This window comes from Amphiprion ocellaris, chromosome 16 (genome assembly GCF_022539595.1).
Source record: "Amphiprion ocellaris isolate individual 3 ecotype Okinawa chromosome 16, ASM2253959v1, whole genome shotgun sequence".
Classification (NCBI taxonomy): Eukaryota; Metazoa; Chordata; class Actinopteri; family Pomacentridae; genus Amphiprion; species Amphiprion ocellaris.
In genome coordinates this window covers 14,700,948-14,723,129 of record NC_072781.1, presented here as the reverse complement: position 1 = coordinate 14,723,129, position 22,182 = coordinate 14,700,948, and the positions used below count along the sequence as shown (strand labels likewise).

General features: G+C 37.8%; 1 protein-coding gene across 1 annotated transcript; it reads right to left on the bottom strand.

Moving 5' to 3' along the window:
• Window positions 1-634: 634 nt before the first annotated feature.
• On the bottom strand, window positions 635-14,099 carry LOC111567189 (lutropin-choriogonadotropic hormone receptor-like). Its single transcript, XM_023268149.3, has 11 exons — window positions 13,722-14,099; window positions 13,305-13,376; window positions 12,218-12,292; window positions 11,902-11,976; window positions 6,972-7,046; window positions 6,611-6,688; window positions 6,354-6,422; window positions 5,868-5,942; window positions 3,577-3,765; window positions 3,357-3,410; window positions 635-2,801 (listed from the first exon to the last, which is right to left on the bottom strand). The coding sequence occupies exons 1-11, from the start codon at window positions 13,913-13,915 to the stop codon at window positions 1,649-1,651; spliced, it is 2,109 nt and encodes a 702-aa protein (XP_023123917.2). The 5' UTR covers window positions 13,916-14,099; the 3' UTR covers window positions 635-1,648.
• Between the last annotated feature and the right edge of the window lie 8,083 nt (window positions 14,100-22,182).

The following is a 22,182-nucleotide window of genomic DNA, read 5'->3' as shown; positions in this document are numbered from 1 at the left end:
TGAATTATTTTCATTACACTTCAGAAAAACATATGTGGTGTAATTCCAAGTGCAGCCTACCCTCCCTAACTACAAAGTAACTTTTTATAAACTTTTGTTTCCAAATTCTGTACTGAGTAATATTTGAATAATGCTGCTATAGTTTATTTCTTCTCTCTGTAAAATTACCAGTTGCCACTTATTTGTTTCCCGTAATTGATTTCTTCTATTATGTTTACACTTACGCAACAGGAGGAACCAAGTATTTCATATGTGCCTAATTTACACAACAAAATTACACTGCAAGCTGTGGACTGTATTATAAAGTGTTCTTGGTTTTGTGTCATTTTGTTAGTATGAAATTTTAAACTCAGTTACTTCATATATACCAGCTTCAAATATTGCTTTCAAATCGCGCAAAAGTATGTGTATTTTCTTCAAATTGCTGCATAGTTTAAAAAGGGTTTAAATGAAAACAAGAAAAAAACTGTCACAATAGCAATGAACAATTTATGTAGGGGTCACAGGTAGCCATTGCTCTGTGCTGACGAGTTGTTTTGAGGTTGGAAACCACAGTTTTATTGGATTTATGAACAGAAAATCAGTAAAATGTGATCTCTTACTGCTCAAGGTATATAAATCGGATGACATTTTCTGCAGGTCTGTGTTGAGCGAAGCCACTCTGGTCCTGAGTACCTTAAAATGATGTACTCTGTCTGTCCAGCATATTTATCATATGTACAGTATATGAAAGAGATTTGATCAACAAAGTCAACTGTAGTCGATACCAATTTATGTCAGGAAAATGCGTTTATTTAGAAAAAAATAAAAAAAAATTTTTTAGTTTTTGGACACTCAGAAGCACACTGTATGGAGGTTTTGCGTGGGAATATACATTTGTGCATGCTGTTGGAAAATGGGGAACGTTAAGAAAAAGATATGAGTAGCATGAACAAATAACCACACTTTAATGTAAAAGAAAAAATACAGGACATTTTGAACAAAACAACAGTAATATTTCTTTGAACTCTGCTCCAGGTTTAACTGCATTGCTGTTGCTGCTCTGGCATGTCTGCAACTCTTCAAGCCTCCCAGTCCAAATGTCTCAAGCACAGAAAAAACCAGAAGGTGGCACTAAAACTCATCTCTGATAATCTAAAACAAAGACTTCAATTTAATCACATTGTATTTACAATTTACTTCATTGTACTCAAAAATACAAACCTTAATCTTATGAGGACAAAATAATTATAATAAATAATTTCTGCTCGTTTTAATAGTACAAAATGTCTCATATTGTACCACCATCTTGCAAAAGTGCAGCTTTACATAACTGGTACTGGATCATTAGTGATATGATTTCGGCTTTGCAAACGAACTGGCCTTTTTTTTTTTTTTTTTGTTCTCCATCCCTGCTCCATTCATCTGCTTCTTTGTCCTCAGTACCTGTGCAGGAATGGAGGCTGTGGCACACACTGTCTTCAATTTGAGGTCTCTTTGTTTTGACTGGTGAAATTCTCAGTCTGCAAACTAACCTAGATCATACCTGATCGGATGCCTGCCATGCACAAGACTGACGATCTCTTCACCTTGACCTAAATTTTGAAGAAATGCTACATTTTTTAGCATAACAGCAAATGCTGCTTTCCAGTTCAGAGTAAAATTTAGGTCATGCGGTTCCTTTATTTAGAAAGCAACCCTTCATCTTAATATGATAGGCATAAAAGCTAAGCGAGTGAGGTTTTCTGCTGGGCATTTTTTGGGTACTGGTCAGGTGTGATGCCAGAGTCTGTGATCTATAGAAGTCAGCGCGAGCGTGGCAGCAGCCGCAGCGACTGAGCAGCAGGCAAACGTCCTTCCTGAAAGCCCGTGTGAAGATGGTGTACAAGAAAGGGTTGCAGAGGGAGTTGATGGGATAGAAAAGGATGAGCAGGATTTTGGAGTGAGACACAGTTATGAGGGGCATACGCAGGGCTGCAGAGATGGCAAAGAAGGAGATTGGTGCCATGCATAAAAAGTCTGTGAAAATGAGCACAGCCATGCGTTTGGCGATCTTGGTGTCTCCGTGACGGGTGGAGTGCTCTGGGTTGTGAACACTGAGATATATGCAAATGTAACAGTAACAAACAACCAGGAAAGCAGCAACGTTGAGAACGAGCAAAGACACCACATAAACCTGAGACCCCAGCGTGTCAATGTCCATGGGCAGACAGATGCTCACTTTGCTGTAACTGCTGACCCCCACAAGAGGGAGCAGGGAAACCAGCAGAGAGAAGCCCCAGCCTGCCCCCATCATGGCTGTCACATGGTGCATCCGCAGCCTTTTGTTGACATGCATGGCATTGGTGATGGTGTGCCAGCGTTCAAGGCTAATCACAGTCAGTGTATAAACTGATAGCTCGCTGGCAAACACTGTCAAAAACCCCGCTATGCCACATCCAGGCCCAGTCTGCCAGTCTGTGGCGTGGTTGTAATATTCTTGTTGGGAGTGGAAATCCATGAAAGCAATTAGCATCAGATAGAGCCCCATGCACAGATCAGCAAAAGCCAGGTTACATATTAGAAATTTGGAGATTGTTAGCTTGTGGTGGCTAATTAGCAGGATGCCCAGAACAGCCAGGTTACCGATCACAGCGAAGACTGTAATCATCCAGGTGAGACAGCGCAGGAAGGGAAAACCCAGCAGGTCCTCACAAGGGTTAAAAGCATCTGGCTTCGGTGTGCACTTGACGAAGGGGTTGTTAAGACAATCAAATTCCAAGTCTGGATACTGAAAGTTGATGTCTGGATACTGAAGGTTTGTGCCATCTGTAGTGGGCTCTCTGAAGAAAACACAGATGTTAAGATTACCACATAAAACTGCCAGAAAAATAGATCAAGGAAAACTATCTGCAGTTAGGGACAGTGTGAAAATTAAAGGGGATGGATCATATTTTTGAGAGGGAGGAGAAGGCTGTTCAGTCAAACTATATTTTTTGTATGTGCCAAAGGTTATGTGAGGACAACCATTATGGTTCTGTTATTTGGGTTTATTCTTTCCATCAAAAATCATCTCGAATCAAGTTTTAAGAATAAAAATAGGATTGGACGTTATTAATGGCTGGCTAATCTGACTGTGACTCATCAAACTAAAAGCAGATTCATCATATGAAGTGACAGCATTTAGTTTAACAACAGAAGAATGGTTGTGTTATTTTATAAACTGGCTAATTCTGCTCCTTTTGGTTGGTATGGATGCTACATGAAAATGATCAGATTAAGTGTACATTAGAGTCCAACATCTCAAATTCTTTTTGCCAAATGAATCGCAACTGTTAAGTAATTTTGAAATATTTGGCCAGGTGGTAAGATCATAAGTTTAAAAGGGATTAACTTACATTTCTGTTTCCCTGAGATCACAAAACTTTGTAAAGTTCTTTAAGGCACTTTCCCTTTAGACAAAAACAAAGATGGGAAAAGGTTAGACAGCGCAAAAAGTCAATAAACTCAGCTGTTAATTACCATCTTGCTCATGATCTGTATTCAATGGGCAAAGCTTTGCTTGCTTATGCAGATGTGAATGGATTTGTTACATCTCTGGGAGTGGCTGTCGGTTACCTTTGTTTCCGACGCCATGTGTGGAAGGCGCAGCAGTGGCTGGGGTATGTGAGCTCAGCCACCAGCAGTTCAGCCAGGCTTTCCAGTGGAGGGAGGCTTTTCAGAGCAAAGGTAGAGCTGGCATTCAGAGACGTCACCTGCCGCAAGCCTTTAGGAGGGAGGGAGCTTAGAGCTGTGGAGGAAACATCCCTGAATCACACAGAACGCAGACATACATTTCAGTGAAGAGAGGTAAAATAACCACGGTTTTAATAAGGCACTGGACTACCACTAGAAGAGCTTTGGTCTCTCTTGAATTAAATTTCATGTGTCATTTAAACACTGCTGGAGGGTTGCAAAGCCAGTCTATCTAGTAAGCTGCTTGGTGTCTTGTTGATGGTGATAAGAAATGCTTTTTTCTGGCAAATTTTATAAATCTCCCACAGGTGTTCATTGAGCTCTGGTATCTGTGACAGCAAAGCCCTAATTTACATTGTTTTCATATTCATCAAACCAATGAACAAATTATGCTGTCTCTCTAAAGAGTTGCTCGTTCATAACAAACTGCTTTGTGTTAGAACAGAGGTTGTAATTACTGACTGAATACATTCTTAACTGGAGCAAAATAACATCCAGAATCTACTTTGCTCATTCGTTTGACGGGATTACTTTTAACCTGACATTTATCACATCTAATAACACCCAGCTGTACTACACTGGACCCCACACATGCATAAGGAAGATTTTTAGCATTTCCTGTGTGTCAGTGATTTTGATAAACGCTAATTCATAAGCAAGATAAGGAGAAATAGCCACATAGAGCTGCTTGAAAACAGGGACCTCATGAGCTGTATATGCAGCAGACTTAGCCATTTGCTCACTAATCAGTATTCTGCAGTCCTGCCTGCCTTGTTGGTTGTTTACACAGACGGGCTGTCACCACCCTAATGTTTATACAATGAAATAAACATTGTTATGAATATTAATCTTACTTCATGACCCAGTTCAAATATAATCACCTTAATGCTGTTGATTGAATAGATTAATTTTATACCAGTGTTGGAAAAGTAAGTGCATTTACTCAAGTACAGTTTTTACATGTTTATGCTACTTTCTACCTAACTACATTCCACTGTAAAATTGTACTTTTTATTCCATTACATTTACGTACAAGTAGAGAAACACAACACATGCAGATGCTTCCACATAGACTGCATCATAGTCAGTCAAGCAACTGGTATCCAATCATGCTCTGTAGCAGGTGTAAAAATTTCGAAATTTGGATTGAGATGACAAGTGAATTGAAAGAGGGTTCATTGTTGGGGCACAGATGGCAGGAGCTTCAGTCACAAAGACTGTTGAGCTGGTTTGTTTTTCATTAGGGGCTCTGACTTAAGTGACATCTGCATTTAAATCCATCGTAAAAATATCAGTAAATTGGGTCGGAAACTGTAGTCAACAGCGCACGTGATCGGCTTGTAGGCTTGCAGTACATAAACCCCATATTTCACAGATGAACGGATATTTGAAGATTCAGTGATGCTAGAACCATAGACAATGGTCTACACAGATGTGGAAAAAAGTGATACGGTCAGATGAGTAATCCTCCACCATATTCTTGACAAGTTGGCGAGCATGCTGTTTACAGATAGAACCATATAGGATGACAGCACTCCCATCCATAGGGCATGAGGAGTCACTGAATGGTTTGATGAGTATCAAAATTATGTTGAATCCATGCTCTGACCTTCACAGTTATCAGATATCAGTGCAATTGAACATGTGTGGGAGATCTGATACTGACGATTGATTATCATTCCAACAGCAAATGAGAGAATATCTTGTGGAAGAATGGTGTTCATCCCTCCAGTAGGGTTCCAGAAACTTGAAGCAAAATCAAACATCAATGCATTACTCATGAACCCAAAGAACATATTATCTCAAATGGGAAAAATTACCTAAAGAATTTATTTCGATTACACAAATGATGGTAACCTTCAGACCTACTCGACATGATGAACACTTAAACTTTCCATACATTAATGCTGTGGCTGATTCCACTGAAAATGATGGGACTGAGCTGAAACAGTCGAGCTGTGGGGTGTAACACCAAAACAATGAGCTGAGAAATGCTTTATAGCTCTGCAAATGAACTGCAAATTAATTATCCAAAATACCATTTCATATACAATTCGTCATGTGATCCATTGTCCGTATGAACAAATTGATTATCTGAAGTCTTGCACCTCTGATTAGTCATGACATTTTGCTTGGCATTTGTGATTTTATTAATATTAACTACTGTGACTTACAGAGAACTCGGACCTGTGGCTCCTTCAAAAGCATCGTCTTCAATGTGACTGAGATACCTGTTGTGTCTCAAAATTCTACAAAAGACACAAAGCACAACAGCAACACGTGATCTCAAAGCCCAAACTGCAGTTTTTCAATAAAGAAAATCGAAGATGACACATTAATGGCCAACAACGCCCCAGACCATTTTCATCTACTTTTTGTTTTCTCAGCTTGACACTGAGGAAGATAAGCATTATTTTTAGACTTCAGGGTGTCTGTTGGTATCTCGTCCCCATCGACATTCAGCATTACGGGGCAAACCGAGAAAACAACAGGGCATCCAATCTTTGTTTAGTCTTACATAATGTTTGTTTACTGGTACGCTCAGTTTTTTATGATTAGGAAAGGAAAAGACTTTAACCTGAACTATATATTTAAATGCAACATACTACAATGTTACATTGTTGTATGAAAGGAAACATCTTGATTTTCGGAATGCTTACAGCGTCTTGAGCTTGGTTCCATTGAATGCATGAGATTTTATTTCCTTGAAGCCGTTTCTAGCCAGGTTCCTGTCAAGGACGCAATGTTATAAATTTTAGTTTGCTGTCAAAAGCTCCTATCATCAAGGTCAGAACTGAACATTCAATTACATAAGCATATTAAACCGCATCAAGAAACATTCCTGACAAATGGTGACAAATTGTGGCTTTTAGCTCTGATAATGTGATAACAAAAATAATTTGGTTCCTGTACTCACATGTCAACATACTCCTCAGTGATACCCTGGAAGGAATTGGCAGGGATGATGTCAATCATCATGTTGTCCTCTATTTCTCTGCACATAGATAACATTTCTTATTTGGCTAAATTATCAGTTAGACAAAATTATGTGTACTCATTTAAAAAAAAAAAAAAACAGTTTGATGAACTGTAACACAGTTTGTGGAAGGGGTTGTTGACATTGTGACACTGATGGAATAAAACTAAATCTCGGCTCAGAATAAACAACTTGGGCTCCACTTAGAGCATGTAGAATCTGAAGAACATGTAGTTTTGCAACATGCAGAAAGGCACTAATCCAGTTTCGGAGCACACCATTTTTAAATAGGATTACTTACAGGATAATAGTTGGTGCCATGGAGGAGATAGTTGTGAAGTCTGGAAAGTGCACCATGCCTGTGTTCGAGATGCTTCTGTGAAGAAAGGTGGCAGAGACAGACGATCAAGAGCAGATAGGATCAAATTCTCAAAGTACGAAGAAAATGTCACAGAGTTTTAGATCGTGGAGACATTTCAGGAGCCAGTTCTATAAAGCATCACTTCACTCTCTGCTCATGATCTTTGACATGTTTCTTCACATTTACCCTGGAGCAGCGAATGCTAAAAACATAAAGACTGACATTTTTTCGATGCATAGAACATAAAGGTCATAAGACAAGATGAGAAGTATAACTGCAGCTTCAACAATTTGCCACAATAAAACTGCTGTTAAGTGCAGAAAATTACAGAGAAATGACTCAAAAGAAATGCACAATAATAAAATAAAAATTTATTCAACTTGACTTTTAATCCCTAATGAGTCCAGGATCCTGCAATTCCCAAATCATTCCCAGTGCCACGTGGGCTTAGCTGGGAATGAATAACAGTGACTATCAATGAACAACGATTTTGTTTCCTAGATGGTATGACATCTGAAAATCAGACATTTTGTGTGTTTGGGTGCACAAAAATAATTTTGTGAAACTGTCAGAACCTCATGATATCATCCTTCGCTGATTTACAACCTCAAAAAATTATCTTTAAATAATGGCAAAACAGCATATTGTTTAAATTTCATTACTATACTGTGAGGAAAAAAAATTATTTTAGTTGACATTCTTATAGCTGCTCTGTGACTGACGCCATTTTCTCTTGTCAAACAGTAAGTTGTCAGATATGGATTTTAATTCAGTCCTAAATCAACTTGCCAGCAGTTAGTTTGGTTCACTGGTAGACTTTCATTCTGGACATAAAGTTACAGTATATTTGAAAAGATAAATGTTGCCCTACAAGCTTGGTCACCAAACATGAGTCAGTTGGTTAAAACCTGAATTATCAAATTTCAACACAGACTGAATTTCTTCATACTTTCCCTAAAACAAAATGATCAAAATGGACCATAGTCAAATAATTTGCATTGCTAACAGTGCAGTCATCACAAGATATTCTTTGGTCCCCACTATGCTGCTTGTTTTAGTTTGTTGAGCGTACAAGTGCAAATTTGCTGTTTTAGTGACCCAGTATGAGTGAATGTGATTCTGCAGGTGTGTCCAGCACAACTGTTGATTTTTCCTAATGTGCTTTGTCCCCTGGATTTGTATGTGACTAAATTCGACTCTGCTGTGGGTGTTTGCCACCTGCGTGTAGTTGTGCACCTGTGCGAGGTTAGACCGAGGCACAGCAGTGCTTTAGTCAGCATGCTAACAACACGCTCACACTGACTGCTAATATGCTGATGTTAAACAAGTAGAATTTTTACTATTTCCATCATCTTCAGGTGGTTTAGCTTGTTATCATTCTAACATTTGCTAATTAGGATGCAACACAAGGGGAAGCTGAGGCTTGTAGGATTTTTATAAAGTATTTTCTCATGAAACAAAGGAACAGACGCTATGAAATTTAAACACGATGTCAGTGTAAGAGGAAATGGGACCACTAAAGTTACTACATTTCATCCTGAGAGGAAGATGAGTATGTATCACAAATTTAAAGTCCCTTCTGGTCATTGATGTAACCCCTAAAAACTCATCTCTCTGTGCCAGTTACTTATTTACAATAGGTAACTGCCTTAAAATAGCTTAGAATTAACTGTAGACTGTTACTCCTTCTAGAATATACAGATCTATGAAGTCTCTGCCTTTCTCTATATGTACCTCTCTCTGCTCACTACAACCCAGCACACCAGCTCACCTATGAATCTGCTTATACACTGTCATATGATACGCAATTGCAAGTTGTAATATTGGAGCAGTTCAGCCATACATTTCTAGAAGAAGAATAACAACACAGAAATCCCCACACTGGTGGTTGACAATTGATTCCATAGATTTGTTATGTACACCATGTCTCAAAAGTTCATTCTTCCCACTGGACAACATGTTTGATTGTTTGTCACCAAAATGGGTTACACCTGGTCAGTCAGGTACTGGACCATCTAACGGTCAATGTCCCAGTATATATATTTCTGGCTTGACCAAAATGCATTACACTCACAACCAAAATTTGGAAGCGTTGTTACTGTCGCCAAGAGTAAGGGTGGAAAAGCTACACTTTTGGCGTCTGAGATTTGTGCACAGGCCATTACTCTTTGAGATGCAGGAAAAACTTGTCAGCAGGTAGCTCAAGCCTTTGGCAGAAGTATCCGCTGAATACAGAAGTGGTGGCAAAGGTACAACAAAGGAAGATCCTTAAAGACTTGCCTCGCTCAGGACATCCATCTAGCCTAACTGCAAGAGCAAAGGATGTGATGAGAAAGGCAAAAGGTGAAAGACAGCAGTCATGTCGGCAACTCAGTCAGAGACTGAAAAATCTTGGAGAAGACGTTTATAAGAGCACTGTGCATCGTTATATGACAGAAACATTGGGGCTGAAAGCTTACAAGAGGCAACATACCCCACGACTCACCAAACTGCGAAAGGTGAAGAGACTGACTTTTGCAAAGAAGTAAATAACTCTGGTTCCAAAAGACTGGGAGAATTGGATTTTCTCTGATCAATGTCCTCTCTACTTACACTATATTGCCAAAAGTATTCGCTCACCTGCCTTGACTCGCATATGAACGTAAGTGACATCCCATTCCTAATCCATAGGGTTTAATATGACGTCGGTCCACCCTTTGCAGCTATAACAGCTTCAACTCTTCTGGGAAGGCTGTCCACAAGGTTTAGGAGTGTGTTTATGGGAATTTTTGACCATTCTTCCAGAAGCGCATTTGTGAGGTCACACACTGATGTTGGACCAGAAGGCCTGGCTCTCAGTCTCCACTCTAATTCATCCCAAAGGTGTTCTATCAGGTTGAGGTCAGGACTCTGTGCAGGCCAGTCAAGTTCATCCATACCAGACTCTGTCATCCATGTCTTTATGGACCTTGCTTTGTGCACTGGTGCACAGTCATGTTGGAAGAGGAAGGGGCCAGCTCCAAACTGTTCCCACAAAGCTGGGAGCATGGAATTGTCCAAAATGTCTTGGTATGCTGAAGCATTCAGAGTTCCTTTCACTGGAACTAAGGGGCCAAGCCCAGCTCCTGAAAAAAAAAACCCCACACCATAATCCCCTCTCCACCAAACTTTACACTTGGCACAATGCAGGCCGACAAGTATCGTTCTCCTGGCAACCGCCAAACCCAGACTCGTCCATCAGATTGCCAGATGGAGAAGCGTGATTTGTCACTCCAGAGAACGCGTCTCCACTGCTCTAGAGTCCAGTGGCGGCGTGCTTTACACCACTGCATCCCACGCTTTGCATTGCACTTGGTGATGTATGGCTTGGATGCAGCTGCTCAGCCATGGAAACCAATTCCATGAAGCTCTCTGCTGAAGCACTGTTCTTTAGCTAATCTGAAGGCTACATGAAGTTTGAAGGTCTGTAGCGATTGACTCTGCAGAAGGTTGGCGACCTCTTGGCACTATTCACCTCAGCATCCGCTGACCCCACTCCATCAGTTTACGTGGCCTACCACTTCGTGGCTGAGTTTCTGTCGTTCCCACACACTTTCACTTTCTTATAATACAGCTGACAGTTGACTGTGGAATATTTAGGAGCGAGGAAATGTCACGACTGGATTTGTTGCACAGGTGGCATCCTATCACAGTTCCACGCTGGAATTCACTGAGCTCCTGAGAGCGACCCATTCTTTCACAAATGTTTGTAAAAGCAGTCTGCATGCCTAGGTGCTTGATTTTATACACCTGTGGCCATGGAAGTGATTGGAACACCCGATTCTGATTATTTGGATGGGTGTGCGAATACTTTTGGCAATATAGTGTATTTCTGACACCCAACAGCCAAAACTACCATAGCTATACAGATGATTATGAAAAAGTACCATCTTCTGAGCAAGTAGTAGTACCATAGTATGGTTTGGGGGCTATGTCCACTTCAGGTCTGTCAGAGCTGCACATTGTGCCTCAAGGTACCACTGTTAATGCACAATATATACCAACAACATTCTAGAAAAGGTACTACCAGTTTTGGCGAGGAGGACTGAACGGAAAATGTTTAACAAACGTTTGGAATTGGTCTTTATGCAAGCCCCTGCGCACACTGCCCGAATGACTCAGCAGTGGTGTTCTGAGCATCTACCTGGCATTCTGTGTAAGGAGGAATAGCCACCAAATTCCCCTGACCTCAACCCAGTTGAGAACTGCTGGGGAATCCAGAACAGTCGCATCTTTACAAGTCCACCACCGACCACTATGAAACAGCTCAGCTCCAGGGCTGTGCGGGAGTGGAGGAAGATAGAACCATACACACTCAAGAACCTCGTACATTTTATGCCTGAAAGACTGAACGCCATGATCAGTGCGAAAGAGGGAAATACTGGTTATTGAATAAACTGATTATATTGCATATTCTCTCTTTGAGCTTTGTTTTTCTGGGGAGAATGAACTTTTAGGACACGGTGCATGAAATCCTAGCTGTCTGAACCCTTGTTTTCGAGATGGTGATAGCATTAACTACTTATTTTGTAAATGACATGTCTTCAAGCACCTAGAAAAAACATCATATGATTTTTACTAGAGAGGGTCTTTAATGCCATTCTATCCAACTCATGTTGAGACATTTTGCTTAAAATGAAAAATGCCAACTTAACGTTAGAGTAAATGCCAGGGAGATTAGAGTCATTGGGATTCATCCTTTGGGTACCAAAAATGTTTACCAACTTTGGAATAAATCCAAAAATTGGCATTTTTGGAAATTGTGAGGCGTGTGAGTCTGAACAATGCCTGACTGTAAAGATTAGTGAGGTTTTAAATCGATCAAACATGCATGTAAAGCAGACAGACTTACAAATGTCGCAACTCGGGCAGATCAGTGAAGGCACCTTTTTCAATCACCCTCAGACTGTTGAAATTCCGCACAGAACTGCAGGAATAGAAATGAGGAAACATATCGGTAATTACAATATAGTTGTCAGAGGGTGTCAACAAACAAACAGAAAAACCCATTCATACATCAGCCGCTCTGAAAGTCAAGGATTAAACACGCTGCTTTGTAATAGACAAATCCTGCGAGGCTTAAATGGAATGCAAAACACACACCAAAAGAATAATTGCTTTCGTCATGTTGAAAAGTGACACACGGTGGCAGGTGAAGTGTCACTTACATTTCCGCCAGGCTGCGCAGGGAGAGGAATGCATGTCTCTGTATACGTGTGATGTACTCGCTCTGGGAGATCTCGCTGTGGCACAAAGAAACGGCTCCACATCAGTCAGCAGATTAACAAAAGATTGTAAACCCTTGAAATGTTACGGATGGAGCCAGTAAATATAGAATTTCAGTGAAGCTGATATTAAGAGTCACACGAGTGCTTGTTATGGATTTGTGTCCTGGCTTATTTCTCAATGTACTTCTTTTAGAAATGGGACAGAGTTGATTGATAGAGGGACACAAACCTGGAGGGGAATATTAAAACACCATCACCAGCAATTCATACTTCTAGGGCACCACATACACATGCTGGACCTCATGTTTGGAAAAGCTCCAAACATACATCACGGATGCATCTAGGCCAAGAAGACTAAAGCGAAGATGTTTAAAAAGCAGGGCTAAACAAAGATGCTGGGAGACAAATAAAGTCAACAAAACTTCTTGATTTGTCCTTGAACACTTTGTTTTCTGATGGCTGACTTCTCTCTACGAGACGCTCTCCGTTTTCTTTCTGCAATCATCATTTCAGACTCCCACTCTACTGTAATCAGGCAAGGCTTTTGTAAGGAAAACGTCACCGTGCTTCCATTTCAAAACCAAGAAACAATTAAAGGACTCCATCTGCACTGCATATCCTCCCCCCTTCTTCTGTTATCCCCCTCTCCTGATTGCATTGTGTAGTGTTATAATTACTGCTCATAGAAAGAAAAGCTTTCACACATGATCATCTAAATAAAGTGAAGCTGCGATTTTAAGTGTGCGTCATCGGTGACAACCTGCACCAAGCTGCTCGTGTCATTCTGCCTTGACACAGGTGTCATGGGATGACAGAAAAGGAAGGACTTTTATTTCAACTTGAATGCCTTTTATCACACAAAACTACAGTATTTTGCGATAGAGATGAAATTTCACAACTGAACTTGTCCCTGAGGAGAAGCAACACAATCTAGTTGAAAACATTATATATCTGCACTTTATACCGTGAATCAAATGGTGAAGCTCATTCATTTGGACTTTATATTGGAAGATAAAACATAACTTACATTCTTGTAATGTTGATCAGTTCCTTGAAGGCGTGGGTCGGAACTACTTTCAAGGGCAGATGAATGAGTCTTCTGCAAGATTCATAAATACAGCAGTTAGATTCATATTTATGAAATAACGGGGAAAAAAGTGGCATTGGGGTTATTACAATCATCACAATACACACACCAGGAGTCCTTGGAGGATTATTGAAGTGGCAGAAAGGAAAATACAATTAAGTAGAAAGTAAGAAATACATAGAAATGAAGTGAGAGGTCAGACTCTGTGAGCCTATAGAGAGAATAAAGAAGTACCACAAGGGCACTAATGGGTTCAGTGTGTGAAGCACCAGAGATACCCAACAGGAGGATTACAGGGAGTTCATGGGTAAAAGCAAAAAAAAAAAAAAAAAAAAAAAAAAAAGTTGGGTTACTTACAGTCTTTGCACGACGGTTGTTTGTGCTGTCCGGGAGGCCAGCTGAGTGTCCCTGCTGCACTGAAACGTGTCGGCGGTGCAGTGGCAGATGGTCGGACAGTCATAAGCCCAGCAGGGGCGCACATCCAGGACACCGGACAGCAGGACCAGGAGCCAGACCGCCCGGGGAGCCATGTGTGACACCGGGCCACTCATTACCGCATCCAAACAATACAAATATAAGAAAAACTCAGCTAGAGCTTCCTAAAGTTGACAATAAAACACCACTCTATCAAAAATCTGCCGGTATCATGCCAGGCCGAAAGGAAAAAAAAATAGCTTCTATATTGTGCGCTTTCAGGCTCCGCTGCTGCCTTCAGGTGCCGTCGTAATTGCGAGGTTGAGAGCTCTCCGCCTGGAAGAGCCAAGAAAGTGAAACACGGGCGGAATTTTCTTCCGACAGCTGAGCAGCAGAGATGTGACGTTTAGTGGGTGGAGATCATAAAAAGCTCTGCCAAGTGCTGCTGTTAGAAGTGAAGTGGTGAAGCCATGCTGTCACTCATGTCTAATTAATCCGTCTTGAAGGGCGGACAGTAACTTTCTGGATTTACACTTTCAGTTTTCAAATTTTACATATTCATGTTCTTCCACACTCTAAAAAGTAATTCAAACGACCTGTTCCAACCTTTTAGTTGAATGCATGATTTCAAGATTAAAAACCAAATTTTCTGATTTAGATCAGCCTTTTAAGCTAACATTATTTTGATGGGTTGGATCGACATAATAATGCCAGTAATTGAATGAACTTAATAATGTGTGTAATTTAAACTCAGTTATTTGCTAGATGATTTGATGAAACTAACTTAACTAAGTTAATGAAATTGACCTGACTTAATTTTTCTTTGTCTTGATTTCAGGATATGTCATAAATCAAAAAGCTGGTAAGTTTTTGTTGTTGATCCCACACATTATTTTTTTTAGAGTGTATGCTGCCCAAAAACTACATTATATACAAGTACATATGGATCATCTAACATAAAATAATAAATAAATCTTGATGCCAAATTCAACTGTCATTGCATACAGCACTACTTTTTTTAGTTTAAGGATGTCTTCTTGTACCAATTAATACATTTACTGGTTTTAAAAATTGATGTAGTTCATGGACTTGATGTTCACTGTGATACACAAAAACGGGAGTTACAAATATGTTTTTATTACATTATTAGAAAATTAGACTTGAAAATGATTAGAAACCAGTGGATTCCAATGGAAACCAACGGTGTAAAAATATGAATTCAACTGTGTTCATCGGAGCAAAGTGCTTTACACTTTTCCCTACATTTTACACAAATTATAGTAAGTGCAAGCTTCTATATTCTTTGAGTGTAGGCAATTGCTTTTAATTGGCTGCAGTTTTGAATGTGGGATGTGTTCATTCATATGAGAACATTTTTGAATTGTTATGATCATAGTTCAACAATTTGCTCATGGTCCAACAAACATCAATTAACTGAACACAACGAATGAGATAAATTTATAGAAAATATAATTAGTTTTGCACCCAGTACCCAGATTATGAGGTGCATCTATAAAATGTAGTATGATCCTAAACAACAGCTCCATACTGGATTGCATTTGACTGTACAGATGCACTTAATGAAGTGACCAGACAGTACAGCTTGCTTGCAGTTTTTTGACAACATGCTTGGACAGAGACTCACTGTGTACATGTGTACTTAAAGGTTACATACAGAGGTGCTGTACAGTTAGTGATCCCGACTATATTTCTGTATTAATTTGACCTTAACCATCACCAACAAGTTGACAAAAACACCCTAATTAAACAAACAAGACAAACACTATACTTAGTCATTTATTTATTAAAGAAAGTGACCAGCAATGCTATATCCGTAAGTGGTAGTTATGTGAATCTTTGCTTTCAGTATCTGGTGTAACTCCATGGTGCAGCGATAATTGCAATTGTTTTTTAGTCCTGCATATAATTTTTTAGTTTGTTTAGCTGTTTCTTCATATGGACCAGCTTCATGTCTGGTATATTGATATGTTTGCTCATATTAACTGCTTATTTCAACTTCCTTCACAACATTTAAATTGGGTTAAAGCAGGGACTTTTACTTTTGCCATTGCAAAATATGAACTTTATTCTTCTTTAACTGTTCTCTGGTCAAGTGACTTGTCCGATTTGAATCCTTGTCTTGCTGCATGACCCATTTTCACTTGACATTTTGTTGATGACATTTTCCTTTTAAAACTAAAAATCGATTTTATTCAGATTTAATTGTTCCATCAATGACGGAAAGCTGTTTTAACTCAGATACAGCAAAATAGGCTCAAATGATGATACCACCACCATGTTTCATAGAGGGGATAAGGTTCTTTTGCTGGGGTGTACTGTTTTCTGCTCTTAAAGTATAACATTCAGACAAGAAGTTCAATATTGCTGTCATTTGTCCAGCGAAATATCGTTCCAAAAGCCTTCTCACGTATTCACATGATCTTTAGTAAACTGTAGACGGACAGCAATGTTTTTTGGAGAACAATGGTTCCTTCCATGCTGCTCCACCATGCACAACACTGTTGTTCAGTGTTCTCCTGATGGTGAATTCTTAAACATTAAATATTGTGAATGTGAGAGATACCTTTAGTTGCTTAGAGGTTGCACTGGATTCCTATGTGACCTCACAGCCTTGTTTCAGAGTGATGTTGGTAAGTTGATTGCTCCAAGAGAGGCTAACGATGGTCTTGAATTTCCTCCATTTGTTCCTAATCTCCCTTCTAACTGTGGATTAGTGGAGTCTTTTAGGTGGGAGCATCAACAGAAACGAGAATCTCCTTTGTACGGGCCATTACACATTTCGAAAAACATGTGGCCATCAGGCTTATGTAGATCCCTGTTTGTTAAACAAAACAGACACCTATTCATAACTGATTCATCCCACTGATTCTAATTTCACCTTTCAGTTAACAGTTAATCGTACAAGTTCGTCGACTTTTGCCACTCACTCAATATGTAATATTGGATCACTTTACTCAGTAGATAAAACACCTCATAATGCTTTTGTCTCATTTGTTTAACTGGGTTCTCTTTATCTACTTTTAAAACTTCTGTGAACATCTGATGATGTTTTAGGTCATGTTTATGCAGGAACATAAAAAAAATCTAATGGGTTCACAATCTTTGCAGCCCCACTGAACCTCACTTCAGATGAAACAGTTCTAAAAGAAACCAACATCGCTGCTTTTCATTTACTTAAAATTACATAACAGAAATAAGACTTGTGAGAAAAAAAATGAACACTGTTAATGAAGGCTTAGGTTACTGCTGGAGCTGTCAAAGATGTTTTGCTTGTGGTCAATAGTGCACACAGTAGCATCCTGTAATTTCATGTTAAATCTTTGAAACTTGAATATGATTTCTCTTCAGAGGAACCCTAGATAACAGGGAGTTTGTTTAAAATACGTTGTGCTGTTTTGAGTTATAAATTGTGCAATGTAGCAGTGAAAAAAGTCAATTTTAGACAGCTGTCTACAGCCCCAACCAATGTTCCCTCTAATTTTTCCTGAGTCTGAGCAAACACACAAACTCCCTGAGCGTCCCTTGGACCACTGTGAGCAACATCAGACGTGTGCACTGTGGTCACACCAGCATCACATCCATTCAAGTTACATGGTTCATTAAAAGAATCAAATTACAGCATTTACATTTCTGTTAAAACACTTTGTCAACAGGAGCCAGTTGAAGGCTGCAGTGATTTTAGTGACACTACAATGTATAAGAGTGAAGTTATTGAATGTTTGTCTCTCTTTACTGTTGCAGCGGTTTTGCAAATTGCAGACGGACCCTGTTCACTCCATAGACACCAATGTTATTCCTGTAGCTTGAAAGACAGCTACTTTTGATAAAACTGGGCTTGTAGCACATTGTCTGCCTTGCAACAATGGGAAAGAGGCACCGTTTATGTTTTGACAACCTATATCTAACGAGTTATTGATGCTGGAAGTCCGAATCTGTGAATATCTTTCCAACTTTACTGAACTTGGGGCCACTACCACCTAAGGAGTGATATATTTAATTTTGAAAAAAGCATTTAGCCATACTTAAAGCTTATGTGCTTTATTAACACGGAACTAAAAATTTTGTATTGTTTTATTATCACAGGTTCTGTCTGAAAAGAGGTGGCATCATTTTAAACAGTGAAATCAAACTAATAAAATGTAATGACCAACCAGTGAGTAATACTGGATTCTGCAAAAACATAAACAACTTTTTTAAAATCTAAATCTTATCTTAACACAGTTAATGTATTAACTTATTTTTGTGTGTATGCATGTATTTATTGATTTATTTAGTACTGTTTACATATCAGAGTTCTGAGTGAGTTTTTCTTAAGATAGGCAAAGGCCACTTATTGATTACATATAGGCTGTTAAATGTTTATTAAAAACTAAAAAGCATTTTAAAAAAAACAACTTCGGCATTTATTGAGTCACTAAAATACTGTAGAGTACAGACCACATCAGCATGATTATAAGCATCCTCTGGTAAATGAACAACCAGATACTGATGTCTCTCACCATATGGACTTCAGGAGATGACTGGGGGATGATAAACTGTGACCTACTGGTTGGGTTCTCTCTGTTCTCATGTTTCTTACATGTTTGTCCCCTGACAGCCGGGTCCTAATGTTTTTTGAGCAACACACCATACTATGACGTTTTTACAATGAGGGTTCTACTATGGAACCAGTTTGACATGTTCAGGTGTTCTTTGTGTGAAAACTCAGAGATTTCAGGTATCAGAAGGTGGTTTTCAACTTTCTTTGTTAACTTTCTGCTTCAACTTTAAACTAAATTTCCTTGACTAACCCCGCCCTCTGGACTTCCAGTAAGCTGTGTTCCTATTGGCTGTCCAGGTGGCTGATTGGTGTTATCAGGAACACCTGAGCAGCTGCTTGGTGTTATCAGGAACACCTGAGCAGCTCAGTGTCTTCCTGCTTTATTTAGCTGCAGACAAACATTTCCTCTGCTTCTCTCCACCACTGAACCGGGTTTGACTCCATTGCTTTAGCTTGTTCTTTAGGCGTTGGCTTGCAGCTTCCAGCTTTAAAATCGTCTTTAATGTGTTTCTTGGTGTGTTTTAGGGCTTTGTACTGGATAGTTGTCTTGGTACATGTGGTTCTTTAGCCACAGTTAGCACATGGTGCTAATGTGTGCAGTGATTAGTGGATTTGGTGCAGCTGAGTTGTGTCTTTATCTTGGCTGTAGTGAGTCTTTAGAGGTTTTTGGTCAGACACATTCTGTATTCTTGTTTGTGAACCAGTGTTGGTTGTCCAGAAGGTAAGAGTTCCTGTCCTGATTCTCTGTTCTCAGAGGTTCTCTGGTAGGCTGCAGGAGACTTTAGCGTTTGGGTTGTACTAGTTTGGTTTTTGTATGGTTTCATTTGGACGACTATCTTGAGGCCCCTCCATGTGGTTTAGTGAGGTTTTCTGCAACAGTTCTACATAGCAACCTGCAGCAGAAGAGACTTTGAGAGTTTTTAGGAAGTTCTGGAGACCAGACTTTAGAGCAGCAGAAACATTTGTCAGCAGTTTGAGCAGGAGAAGGTGAGCTTCAGAGTAGAAATGAGACGGAAACCTTCTTGACCCGTGTGGTGAGGTCCTGTACCAAGAGTTTGAGCAGGTTGTGAAGAGTCTGTAGTTCTTTGGTCTGAAAGCACAAGAAGAGTCGACTCATTAAAGGAGAAAACAGGAGATATTGTTGGTTCTTCTGTCGCTCTGCAGTTTCCTTAGACTGAATATCAAGTTTATATTTTAAATGATTTCCCATGTGAGCCCAAGAAGACTTCAATAAACTCCCTCCATCCCCTGGACACAACATATTTTATTACCATGCTAAATCTTTATTTATTTATTTATTTTTATTTTAAATGTTTTTGAGTTTTAATCATAGTTTTAGCATAGTTTTTTCTCTTTGCTTGTTTAGTTTTGTCATGTGTAAAAGATGCTAAACAAATAAAGTTGAATTGATAAACTGAATAATTGACTATCTCATGATTGTGGCAACAGAAGTATTTTCATTGTGATGTAAGGGTTTATTTCATTTTTAAGGTTGGGGTTAAAATCTTGACAGAAAAAGAGATTAAAGAAATAAACTACATAACAAAAAGCAATTAAATCAAAGGAAAAAAAATTAATACAGTAGAACTTTTAAAAAGTTTTATTATTAAAAAGATTTAAGAAATTTAAGATGTAATTTCTAATTAAACATTTAATTTTTTAAATAAATGTTTTCTTTTTAAAGGTTTAATGATCCAATTAAATGTTTTGCATTTTTAAAAATGTTTAGTATTCTTCTTGTTTGATTATATTATATTTGTATTTTAAAAATTGTGTTTAATTTCATAATGACATGTATTGTATCTTGATGAATTATCTAATTCAATATTTTGTCTGTTTAATAGAGTTAAACATTAAATACAATTAAATTATATGTACATATACCACCTTTTAATGTTTAGTTTTCTTTTTAAATGCTTCATTGTATTTTCTGTTTAATTCCTATTTGAAGTTTTATTGTCTTTAAGATGTAATTTTCTAATTAAACATTTAATTTTGTAATTAAATGTTTTGTCTTTTTAAAGGTTTAATAATCTAATTAAATGTTTTGTCTTTTTAAAGGTTTAATGATCCAATTAAATGTTTTGCATTTTTTAAAATGTTTAACATTCTTCTTGTTTAATTGTATTTTTTAAATGTTTAATTGTGGAAAATATTTTCGCTGTAATTTTGAATATTTGTATTTTAAAAATTCTGTTTAATTTCATAACGACATGTATTGTATCGTGTTGAATTATCGCATTCAATATTTTGTCTGTTTAATAGACTTAACAATAAATACAATTAAATTATATGTACATATACCACCTTTTAATGTTTAGTTTTCTTTTTAAATGCTTCATTGTATTTTCTGTTTAATTCCTATTTGAAGTTTTATTGTCTTTAAGATGTAATTTTCTAATTAAACATTTAATTTTGTAATTAAATGTTTTGTCTTTTTAAAGGTTTAATAATCTAATTAAATGTTTTGTCTTTTTAAAAGTTTAATGATCCAATTAAATGTTTTGCATTTTTTAAAATGTTTAACATTCTTCTTGTTTAATTGTATTTTTTAAATGTTTAATTGTGGAAAATATTTTCGCTGTAATTTTGAATATTTGTATTTTAAAAATTCTGTTTAATTTCATAACGACATGTATTGTATCGTGTTGAATTATCTCATTCAATATTTTGTCTGTTTAATATAATTTAATTTTAATTAATTTTTAACTCTATTAAACAGACAAAATATTGAATGAGATAATTCAACACGATACAATACATGTCGTTATGAAATTAAACAGAATTTTTAAAATACAAATATTCAAAATTACAGCGAAAATATTTTCCACAATTAAACATTTAAAAAATACAATTAAACAAGAAGAATGTTAAACATTTTAAAAAATGCAAAACATTTAATTGGATCATTAAACCTTTAAAAAGACAAAACATTGGTGCCTGTATAGCTCAATGGGTTAAGCGGGCGATGCATGTACAGGGGTTGGTCTCTGAGGCAGCGGCCCGGGTTCGATTCCCGCTTGTAGCCCTTTGCTGCATGTTCCCCCCATTTAATTAAAAAATTAAATGTTTAATTAGAAAATTACATCTTAAAGACAATAAAATTTCAAATAGGAATTACACAGAAAATACAATGAAGCATTTAAAAAGAAAATTAAACATTAAAAGGAGGTAAAACATTTGAAAAGAAAAACCTTAAAGATTTAATCGAAACATTAAATATTGGGAAAGAAAAAGAAACTCAAACAAGCCGATAAAACATTTAAAAAAACAATTAAACATTAAAAAGACAAAACATTTGGAAATCAAATCAGACATTAGTAAAGAATAAAAGGTGAGAAAAGAGCAAAGCTAAACGTTTAAGAAGAATCAAACTAAAGAAAAAACATTTGAAAAGACACCAGTTAGACTTTAGAAGATCAAATTAAACAGAAGAGACAATAAAACGATCAAAAAGAGCAAAAACAGATAAAGGTCTTCAAGCGTTTTCTAGTCTGAAATGAAAACATCAAGTTGTTTCTTCAAACATTTCCTCTTTCTATCTTCTTGGTTTGATTGTGGACAGATTTACTAAGAACTCATTTCAGAAAACTACTTTCCAGATAAAGTCTACTAGTAGTTGAAGGCATTTATCAAACTAATGTTACCTTCTGATCTCCACAAACTTTACTGTTCAGGGAAGAGAATCAAAGTTTGTTGAGGATTTCTAAAAAACCCACAGATGAAGGTCTGAGAAGAACTCAGATGGATGGTCTAAATGTGAAATCAAGACTCATGGTCACAAGTTTTAAGGCTTCTGTTAACCAGAAAGTTCAAACTAACAGAGAACTACGGAGAAACTTT